At 40.1% G+C, this 11,850-nt stretch overlaps 1 protein-coding gene across 10 annotated transcripts in view; it reads right to left on the bottom strand.

The window, feature by feature from the left end:
• The window catches only part of kdm2bb (lysine demethylase 2B b), a 54,916-nt gene extending 48,403 nt beyond the window's left edge, over positions 1-6,513 (bottom strand). For 3 of the 10 annotated variants that reach the window (XM_090234727.1, XM_090234728.1, XM_090234725.1), the window contains exons 1-6: positions 6,026-6,505; positions 4,587-4,731; positions 4,255-4,333; positions 3,786-3,832; positions 2,699-2,877; positions 2,498-2,604 (exon numbers count right to left, since the gene is read on the bottom strand). In XM_090234727.1, the coding sequence (XP_090090853.1) occupies positions 2,498-2,604; positions 2,699-2,877; positions 3,786-3,832; positions 4,255-4,333; positions 4,587-4,713 (539 nt within the window). In that variant the 5' untranslated portion in view covers positions 4,714-4,731; positions 6,026-6,505. Of the gene's footprint in view, positions 1-1,850; positions 2,042-2,497; positions 2,605-2,698; positions 2,878-3,785; positions 3,833-4,254; positions 4,334-4,586; positions 4,732-5,376; positions 5,606-6,025 lie in introns of those variants that run through there. The other 7 variants (XM_036977404.2, XM_090234723.1, XM_090234722.1 and 4 more) reach the window with 4 other exon arrangements.
• Positions 6,514-11,850: the final 5,337 nt, after the last annotated feature.

The raw sequence follows: 11,850 nt of genomic DNA on the forward strand, positions 1-11,850 counted from the left end.
GTCTATTACATAATTCGGGGGCTAAGATATAGTTCTCCAGCCTCCGCTGGCTCCTACTGTATGACGCTAGTCAGAAAGATACAGGCTTGTCATCCATCCTACAGCAGTGTATCTGCTCCCTCCCACAGAGAGACCTGAGGAAAGGGTTTACAGGAGTATGACCTTGACTGAGGTAATGGGTTAAACTGCCAGTTTAAGCACATAAATACTCAGGGAGAAGGACACCTCATTCATTTAAGTGATAATGCCCAAGAAGCCGGTGTTTGGAGGATATATTGCCACGAGTGTCGTAGAGGGCCGGCAAACCGTGCTAATATATCCTCCAAACACTGGCATCATGGGCATTATCATTTTTATACAAAGGGTTACCAACATATTCAAATAATGATTGACATATTTTAATAAAAAAAACATTTTTTATTCATACTATTTCATCCTTCCACAAGATATAGTCCCGACACAAATCTAAGGTTGCCAGCCAAGCCGACTGGTCATTCGTTCTATCGGTTCGGTTGCAAGAGATGTGACCCATCCGTCATTTCTGTTCTCTATCTATGGACGCGACCCAGTCACTCATTCTAAATGTTCCATTACCATACTGGCTGGCAACGTACTTATTCCTTGCTTGCTTGCTAGCCAGTTATGGCTAAATTACAGTCACGTCAAACAGTGCAGCCAGAATAACATCAAAGTAGCTGCATTTGCGTTTGTTTAAGCTGTTTTCTAGTGACATTTATTTGGAATCATCCATAACAATGAGCTAATGGGGCGCGATTTCACCTGGCATAGAAAATGTGTTCTCTCGTCAGGACACTGTTGTTCAGAGGAGCTAGCCAACAACACAGCTAACACAATCACAACAAACTGAAGCTGGAAAGACTTCAAACAAGCTGCATTTCGTTTTGTTTTACCTGTTTTCTGACATTACCTGTTTTCTTGACATTTCTTTGTATATATCCATAAAAATGGTGCCAGCTGATTCATGAATTTAACTGGCTGAGAAAAGTGGTCTGTTTCGTCCCGACACATTCATTACTATGGGACAGGTGGAGAAAGAATTTCAATATTGAAATAATGTTGCAAATGTCAGAGGTTTATACAAATCTCAGCTGTGGAAAACCAACTGCTTGTCTAAAAAAAAATGGGATATAATGTCTAGATGCTTTTTATAGTGGAGATCAAGTTTATAAATTGCCTGGCTGGGTTGATGAGACAGTGAATTGCGCAGTGAGATGGATCAGAGTAAATATGCATTTCAACGTCATAGCTTTAGCCGGTGGTAACTTGTTGAATAGACACCAGTTGGAATGCAGTTTTAAACAATCAGTATCCAGGATTGGACCACCTTTTGTATAACTAGACACAAATATCACCTACACTCAACGGAACATGTAGAGACGCATAATACTGTATGGCTTACATACTTCACATTCACTCTCTTTATATTATGAATACCATACTTGCAAACAAAGACAAATAATTTCCAAAGAAGCACATATAGGCCTCCTACACATTCACAGATGTTTATGATAGAACTATCTTCACCCACGTCTGTTGCAATTATCATAAACTGAGGGCCCATCTGCTGAACCTGTGAGACACAACATAATCACACACATAGATCCCCATCCTATTGGCTGCACAGCAGTTTCCCCTATGGACAGAGAGTGACCAGACCCTGGGCTAAGAGCCCAACATCCCACTACAAACACCACTCACAATCAATCTCAGCACCCCATAAGCGTCTCCATTAAAGAGGGGGTAAATAAAGCGAAGTCAAATGACATGGTAGAGTACTCCCGACATCTCTAAACCCCAGCAGCTTTTCCCAATGAAAGACAGAGACGTACCCGATAGCTATTCCTCTCTCTCTGAGCCGGTTCGCTCAGGACCAGCCCCCCCCCCCCCCCCCACGAGCTTTTCACCGACCGGACAGGAGAGAACTGCTATAGCTTTTATTTCTGGCTTTTATTTCCCTGCCTCTCCATCTGCGGAGGGCTCCATTTAGTAAAGAGAAAGAGTGAGAAACTGGGAGGAGAGAGAATATTATAGTGAAAGAGAGAGAGCAAGATAGAGTGTGAGAGAGAGGGGAAGAATGAGGATGAAAGGGAGGGCACAATTGGCTCTGGAGTGCGGGTTATGCCCTAATGCTGGCAACTGATTGGCTGAGGAGGATCCAGTCACTTCTGCACTCTGTGAAGAACCGCCCTCCACCATGAAAGAGCCCCGCTGCCTAGCAACCATCTAGAGCCATAAGAGGAAGTGAACAACAGCAGTGCGCAGCGGGCAGAGGGACTTTGGAAAAGGGAGGAGGAGTAGGCTAATATTTCCTCCCAGCAAAGCAGCTTTTAAAAATAAAATTTGCCCTGTGCTTGAGCATTTTCCTGTTAGGTACAATCCACTACGTTTTGCAAACAGGTTAAAACATCCAAAGAAACTTTCTGACATTGCATGGCAAATACTATGCAATAACTAAGGACATTTCTAAAATACTTACTTCTGTACTTTGGGGTACTTCATCTCTGAGATGACATTAGTGGCTTCGGTTTGTCTTCGTTTCAGTTTTAGGGGCCACATGTTGTCCACCCAGTCCACTAAATCCACCTATAAGAGAGTTGACAGTTGGCTGGCATTCACTATCAAATTTGCTCTCGTTCATAATGAACAGATGAAATAAAAACTGCCAGCGTCATCTCACCACAGTGGGCCTCTTGATGAGGTTCTCCAGTTTGGTGTGGCTGAACTCTAGGCTGATAACATTGAAGAGTTTGTCCCTCTCTTCCTCAGGCGTCTCATAGTAGCGGACAAACTGGGCCATGCTCATCTCAGAGCCTTTCTGGGTGCTCACATCCATCACATCAACGGCACGACGGCTACCTGCAAACACCAACACAGCAGTCTTACGGTAAACCTGGGTACAACTGTACAATTTGTATGCGCTTTGTTCATAACCTTTACCAATAGGTGGAGTTGCTGAACCACAGCACACATACATTATGTACCATAATAAAAAAAAGTACACCCTGTCCTGAACACTTTCATCATCTGACATGAGCAGGGCTAGCCTACGTCGGGCAAATAAACAAAGGTATGTAGCTATCCTTGAGCTGTTCTTGTCTAATGATGTTCTGTATTATGTCATTCTGTATTTATGTTTCATGTTTTGTGTTAACCCCAGGAGGAATAGCTCCTGCTTTTGCAACAGCTAATGGGGATCCTAATAAAATACCAAATATGTGTGCACTAAGTTGAAAATGTAGGCGCTTACAAAGAAATGTAGGGGCACAATTAAAAATCTTTGAGGTAGTAAAGCTAGAATGCTACATTTGTCTGGGCACTGGTAGTCCTTAATTAAAATTCTAGGTCGCACAGAAAAATATTTAAGCGCTTATGCGAGTAAAATCGTCGCACTGAAGAACCCTGCCGAAATCTAATAAGTGGTCATTTAGCCTAAGTAAAAAGTGCCATTTAACTGATGTCAGTCTGATTAAAATATAGAATCTATATGACTAGGCCTATATCTATTTTGTCTGTAATGCAAATGTATAGAAATTGTCTTTGTACAGTGAGTCATCTCATTTTTGCATTACAGGCTTATAGAAGTTTACATCAACACCCACATACTTTTTGACATAACACCTTTTCCAGTAGCATGCTTTTCATTCATCAAGAAATGCAGGGTATTGTGGAGTACACCAGCACTGCTGACTAAGATAAGAATTGATGGAGGGAAAGGAAGCATTTAGCAACTTTTTTGCCTGCTATTTAAAAACAGATAGACTTACCAACCAAACCTTTAATCTCACTGACGGTGAACTCCGGGTCTGGCATTCTGTTTTTGTTTTTTTAAAGAATATAGTCAAGATAAGCATATTAACATCAAACCATTCCATAAAGCCCAATATTTAACCAAGGCAGAAAATGAGCATGTAATAGGATAAACATGATCAAATCAAATTGTATTTGTCACATGCTCCGAATACAACAGGTGTAGACCTTACTGTGAAATGCTTACTTACAAGCCCTTAACCAACAACGCAGTTCAAGAAAGAGTTAAGGAAATATTTACTAAATAAACTAAAGTAAAAAGTAACTGTAAGAGTCAATGTGCGGAGATCCAGGTTAGTCAAGTTATTTTGTACATGTAGATAGGGGTAAAGTGACTATGCATAGATAATAAACAGTGAGTAGCAGTAGTGTAAAAACAAATTGATTGTATTGGTCACAGGTCATCATATTTGACTCATGTCTCACCTGATTCCCAGTCCATCTTTGGCTTTGAAAATAAGAGGGGTCTGAAGTGCCTCTCTCTGAACATACTCATAAGTGAAATCTGAGAAGAAAAAAGTGTAGTCAGTGGGCCATAACTTCTGCATATATATTCAGGTAGAGCAATGTGTGATGTGTGTGTATGTCATGGATTTGTGAGGACATCCTGCACAAAAATGAATTACCCAACAGGAACTTTTCCCTTATCATGTGTGAATCCATAAAAGGGTAGAAATTGTGCATGTCCAGTCAGTTATGAGTCTGCATGGGGGACTGTGAGTGTGTGGTAATATTTTATGAATGAAACAGATGTGTACCTTTGCCATCCATCAACTGAACGAAATGTGTGTTGTATGAGTCACTAACAAGTTTCTCCTCCAGATTGAAACCCCTGACATTTGCAATTTCTTCAACGTCAGAGAAGTCCTCGTTTTCGTCATACATTGTCCGGCAGATGGAGCGCTAGAGGAATGAAAATAACTGTTATAAAAGTATATATCAATATCAATATATTAATTTATCACATCTCACTAACCGTGTTTTTAAAAATTGCATATAATGAATATGTATGCATGGCTTGGAATAAGAGCTGTCTTTTCAAATTAGAAAAGAGTAGGCCAGTCAGTGCATTGTTGTGTAGGCTCGAAATAATTCACAATAAAACAGTGGTGCACGTGCACATGGCTAGGCTAAACCTCTGAATGTGTGGTTGTAGATGGGCCTTCTGCTGCAAACACCTTTACAGATGATTAGACAATGTTCGTAAAATACATCAATCGCTGATATCATGTCCCGGATCAACATTGACATAACGTGCTAAGATAGATGCAAAACAATAACAACAACGTTGGAACTGCTGCACTTGCCACAACGTTGCGCTGAGTGGGCTTGTGAATAATGTAATGTAGCCAACTACCTAGCTATATAATTTACCAAACAAGTCAAATGTAAGTAACTACATAAAGTTGAACTTTGTCAACATTTTAACATGGCACTTCTTCTGACTAATGAGGATCACTGTAACGCTAGCTAGCTATTGATGATAGCTCAGCTAACGCGTACACAGTAGTCAAACAAGGCTAGCTATAATAGGGTAATGCTACACACCAGTTTGCGTCCAGATTCTGCACTCGCTTCCATGATCTGAGCCCTTGCCTAGTATATCCGTTTAAACCTTAATTTAAAAAAAACAAATAATCACATTGAAAGTAATTATCACTTTACGTTTCGACACAAAACTAAGTGGGAACCATATTTGTTGTGTTCTGGATTACGTCACCGATTGAATCAAAACATTGTTGGACAACGTCATCCGTAGTGGCTGATTTCCAACACTACTTATTCATGTCAACTCAAATAGTTGTGAACGTTTATAAAAAACACTACAATTTCTTTCTGCGACCATTCCACACTGTCCGTCACAGATCTGCAATTTCATGAACGGCATGGCATACATGCGCGATATCCGCAGCGGAGACATTGAATTATTTAGACAATCTATTATAACAATGTGTTAGTGTAACTACAACGTGTGACACGCATGGCTTCGTTATAATCACCCGCTACCATTCAAATAATGTGCAATTGGCTTGGTGCGCATTCTCCAGTATATGTTTCAGATTAGCAAACTAAACTCAACCCCACATGGTGAAGGAAGTTTCTGATGAACTGCAACAGAACTGAGCAGGGACATATTCACTAGAACGATCCGGCTGCAAAACGTTTCTTAAACAGAACGAAACCGGGAGGAACCTACCTTAATTTGTCTAATATAAACTCATTTTTCTTCAATTTTCTTCTTAAAGTGGTAAACGATTTTCGTTCAAAAATCGTTGTACCTGTTTGTCCTCTGTATTGCCTTTATTTGTTTACTGAAATCCAAATTTAACAAAACATTCAAATATAACCACCGACCGTTGACTAATGTTGTGTTGCTCTAAAATGACTTAATGCACATTACTTAACGTAATCTGCGATTGAATTAGCGTATTCTTCCTGATATGCCATTTTGGAGACCGAAACGAGGAAACCGAGGTTGTATTTGACGAACGTTTTGTTAAAAAGTATGGATTTGAGCAAACAAATAAAGGGACACAACTACAGAGGTTAAACATTGGTACAGGGTAAGATTTCAACAATTTACATGTTTAGAAGTATTGACCTTGGGCGAATCGATGTAGTCGGGGCTAAATTTCACAATAAATCATCTTCTATGGTATTATGGCAGTCCGTAAACGACGTTTGTGGTGTGTGCCGCCACCTACTGGATGGGGTGAAAATGTATCACTTTAACGCAAAGTAGTAGGGAGAAGGGAAGGGTGAAACAATATTTCTTATATTCAAAAGTACCCCCCCCCCCCCCCCAAAAAAAGTCAAAAAGTCAAGGATCCACACGTCCGTTTCCTCCTGAATTTGGGTGCATCAAGAAGAGTATTTCACCCCAGGCACAACCCATAGGAGGAAGACTGTCCTGGACCTTGTTGGTGAAGCTTGCAAGGAGGCTATTTATTTAAAAAAAATATATATATATATATATATATATATATATATATATATATTTCACCTTTATTTAACCAGGTAGGCTTCTTTTTGGGGGTTGTCTCTTCATTGTCTTAACATGTGGAGAGTGACTTAGAAAGACCATTTGTGTGTTGCAGCATTGTAGACCATCTTGATGGGAGCCATGGTCGACAGACATACCTCCTTGCCGTCGGAAGAAGACAGAGCAAGATTGACAACTACTACATCATGGTGGACAAGAGGCTTGTTCCCTGCCAGGCAACTAGTGGTCTGTGTGCGTTTGATGAACTGTTCAATGCCCAATTTGTCTTTAACCTGACGTATGACGATGCTCTTGTCAACTTCTACACATTTGTGCAGACAACCATCTACAACATTGATATAGACAAAACAAGAGAGGCCCCTAGCATGATAGAGTTGAGGACAAAACTTCTTAACTAGATAAATGTAGGTTACGGTGCTTTTACTGTCAAGCGTTGCACAGAAACAGCCAGTCATTGATATCTCATTTGAGAATTAAGCATAGTTTCTATCCCTCCACCAAGTTTAGATTGGTCGGTGCTCAAGATAATTGTAGATGGCAGTTTTCAACATACTCCGGTTTCAGAAAACATTCGGAATAGTATTCATAAGGATATTGGTAAAGTAGTTGATGCATTAATCTTAAAAGTGCCCTCTCATGTTGCTGATTCTCCAGTCCAGTCAGAAGCTCCACAAATGGGTGGCAACATTGGTGTCCCACACCATAACACTCAGTGATTGTTTTAAGAAGAATGGACAGTCTTGCTAAAGATATGTGTGCCTCCTTCATTGCCATGTTGCAAGCTAGCGGTGTTGCAAATAGTGTTGTGTCAACAGTAGTTTGTGATTTAGAAGAGCTTACTACTGGGCTGCACTCCCAAATTGAACAAGATGTTCTGTCAGTTATGCCTATGGATAACCCCTCTACATCTGCTGTAAATTATAGTTTGGGAGAACTTTCAAAACCCATTTGCCAGTTTTAACAGAAACCAAGAGATGTTGTGGAGTCAGTAGAAGTAGTGTTGAGAGTTAGATATGACAGCAGGCAAAATAAACAAACAGGCATGTATGATCAAGTCCCAGTGAAAGATACATTTGTATTCCTACACTGGAAATATTGACGTTCATGTGTCGACAATTCTGAAATCTGTAAGTTATTGGAAAATGCACCTAGGGATAGATCTGTAGAAGACACATATGAAGACTTTTGTGTTGGAAGTTTTTTGAGACTCATCCCTTGTTCTCAAAACCTAGATGGGCTTTACAGATCCAATTGTACTATGATGACTTTGAAGCTGCCAACCTGCTTGGATCCAAGCGTGGTGTTTACCAGATAGGCACCATTTATTTTGTCCTCAGGAATCCCCACCAAGTTTTACTCTGCTGTGATGAATATTAATTTATTTTCATTATTTCATTATCAAGATCTAAAGAAATATGTATTTTATGCCATTCTAGAGCCCTTGGTTAATGATGTTAAATTGGAGTGATGGTGTAAATTACTTTCAACTGATAGAGTTTATGGCACTATCTGCCAAATAACCGGAGACAATTTGGGGGTGAATGCAGTCCTTGGTTTCAGGGTCCTTCAGTGGTCATTACTTTTGCCGGTTCTGTTTGATAGAAAAGTCTAATGTTCAGACGGTTTACAGTGAGGATGACCTTTGTGTGGTAAATATCGATTTGAAATGCATTTGAATCCGTTGCAGTCAGACCCACAGCTCCCGTCTGTGAATGGTGTAAAGAAATTCTAAACTGAACAGTTTGCAGCACTTACATGTTTGTAGTCATTGTTCTGTGGACATAATGCATGACATTCTAGTAAGGGTTGCTCAGTTTGAGTTAAAATTGTTGTTTGAATATGTCTCTGAAGATTTTCTTTAGAAACGTGCACTTCTCTCTAGAATCTACTCATTTGACTATGGGTAATTGGAACGCAAAAACCATCCAACTAAAGTCAACCTAGAGAACAGTGGAACTGGCATAGCACTTAATTATTTTCAAACTGTCTTCTGAGAAACGTTCCCTTGATTTTGGGGGATGTTTTTCCACCAGAAAATGAGAACTGGAATTTGCTGCTCATCTTACTGCAATAATCCGTTTTTTTTCTTAATACCCACACATCACTTTATAAAAACACCCAGCATGCATAAGACAAATCAGTCCTTTATTACATATGAGGTTTGAGGCAAAGCACAAACTCTTTAGAACACCCTCAAAAACTTCAAGAACATTACTAAGTCCCTTACCAAAAACACCAATTTCGTATAGGTCATCACTGGGAGACATCACCATTGCGACATACGGAGTATGGACCGATGAAAGTGTTTTCCCTGAGTGATGTTACTGCTGGTGAGGAGTTTGCAGCGTCAGTTCAGGTCACTATGCAGAAAGCCATTTACTCTGCCAGCTGGGTTAAGATGGATGGCATGGAGTACAGAGAGGGACTGTTAGTTTGCATTAAGATGGAGCATGAAATGCCAGTCTTGTGTAAAAATAACTAAGATCATTGTTGTTAACAATATTGTATACTTATTGCTGGACAAGTTCCATGCTGATAATTTAATTGAACATTACCATGCATTCCCTGTGTTTGACGGTGTTGATGACAAAATTGTCAAAGTTGATGTATAAGCCTTTTGTCTTCAAAGTGCTGATGAGCGCATTTATGTTCCTTTGTTTGACATGATTGAGTAATAGTCAGATTATTGGCAAATTTGTCAAGAAAATAGCATACCTAGTCTTAGGAGAACTTCCTCGTGTTAAATAGCAACTCTGCAAATACTCTTGCTCTCATATAGTACATGTACTGATGCGCTTGTGATGCACTGATTTCATTCTGATGTGCCTGTGATGCATTGTTTTCACTGTGATGCGCCTGTGATGCACTGATTTCACTGTGATGCACCTGTGATGCATTGTTTTCACTGTGATGCGCCTGTGATGCACTGATTTCACTGTGATGCACCTGTGATGCATTGTTTTCACTGTGATGCGCCTGTGATGCACCGATTTCTTTTTTATGTGCCTGTGATGCACTGATTTCATTCTGATGTGCCTGTGATGCATTGTTTTCACTGTGATGCGCCTGTGATGCACTGATTTCACTGTGATGCGCCTGTGATGCACTGATTTCACTGTGATGCACCTGTGATGCATTGTTTTCACTGTGATGCACCGATTTCTTTTTTATGTGCCTGTGATGCACTGATTATATTCTGATCCACCCTCTCTTTGTGGCCTAAATAAATGATACAAAGCAGAGTCACTACTCTTGTAACAAATCCTTTATTGCTCCTGTTTAACTCACCTACAACTTGCAGGCTTGAGTTATGAGTGGGTGAGAACCAGACAAAAATATATATATTTCCTAGTGTGAATATTTAGCACTTCCTGGTGTTAATTCAGCTACAGGATGCATTCTCTAGAGTTGATCCTCAACACTGAAAGGTGTTGCTGCTTAATACTGAGGGTGGGTCACACCGATGGGTCATTTGAACAACACCTGAAGTGTTGTATCTTAACACTCAAGGGTGTTTCAATACTAACACTACAAAAAGTGTTAACACTGAGTGGACCTATATAAACACTGGACGAATGTTAAAATGAACACGCATGGTGTTAAATAAACACTTTCAAATTTGCTGTGAAGGCGAGGTCAGTACAGGTGCATCAAAGCTGGGACCGAGAGACTGAAACAGCAATCTCAAGGCCATCAGACTGTTAAATAGTCATCACTAGCCGGCTACCACCCGGTTACCCAACCCTGCACCTTAGAGGCTGCTGCCCTATATACATAGACATGGAATCACTGGTTACTTAAATAATGGAACACTAGTCACTTTAATAATGTTTACATACTGCTTTACTCATCTCATATGTATATACTGTATTCTATTCTACTGTATTTTAGTCAATGCCACTCCGACATTGCTCGTCTTAATATTTATATAATTCTTAATTCCATTATTTCACTTTTAGATTTCTGTGTATTGATGTGAATTATTATATATTACTGCACTGTTGCAGCTAGGAACACAAACATTTCGCTACACCCGCAGTAACATCTGATAAATATGTGTATGTGACCAATAACGTGATATGAATTGAAGAGGGTATTCCATAAGTGCAGAAAATGGATATCAAAGATCTGGAAAGATCCTGTATGGAGGAGGAGTAGTCTAAGATTGCTCCTAATGTGTTCTCCAATGTCATAAAACACTTTCTACAGAAGGGTTTGGTTTGGAACTGGGCATACAGTGCCTTGCGAAAGTATTCGGCCCCCTTGAACTTTGCGACCTTTTGCCACATTTCAGGCTTCAAACATAAAGATATAAAACTGTATTTTTTTGTGAAGAATCAACAACAAGTGGGACACAATCATGAAGTGGAACGACATTTATTGGATATTTCAAACTTTTTTAACAAATCAAAAACTGAAAAATTGGGCGTGCAAAATTATTCAGCCCCCTTAAGTTAATACTTTGTAGCGCCACCTTTTGCTGCGATTACAGCTGTAAGTCGCTTGGGGTATGTCTCTATCAGTTTTGCACATCGAGAGACTGACATTTTTTCCCATTCCTCCTTGCAAAACAGCTCGAGCTCAGTGAGGTTGGATGGAGAGCATTTGTGAACAGCAGTTTTCAGTTCTTTCCACAGATTCTCGATTGGATTCAGGTCTGGACTTTGACTTGGCCATTCTAACACCTGGATATGTTTATTTTTGAACCATTCCATTGTAGATTTTGCTTTATGTTTTGGATCATTGTCTTGTTGGAAGACAAATCTCTGTCCCAGTCTCAGGTCTTTTGCAGACTCCATCAGGTTTTCTTCCAGAATGGTCCTGTATTTGGCTCCATCCATCTTCCCATCAATTTTAACCATCTTCCCTGTCCCTGCTGAAGAAAAGCAGGCCCAAACCACGATGCTGCCACCACCATGTTTGACAGTGGGTATGGTGTGTTCAGGGTGATGAGCTGTGTTGCTTTTACGCCAAACATAACGTTTTGCATTGTTGCCAAAAAGTTCAATTTTGGTTTC

The sequence above is a fragment of the Oncorhynchus mykiss genome, chromosome 5 (genome assembly GCF_057628025.1).
Source record: "Oncorhynchus mykiss isolate SJ-2025 chromosome 5, ASM5762802v1, whole genome shotgun sequence".
In the NCBI taxonomy this organism is placed as follows: domain Eukaryota; kingdom Metazoa; phylum Chordata; class Actinopteri; order Salmoniformes; family Salmonidae; genus Oncorhynchus; species Oncorhynchus mykiss.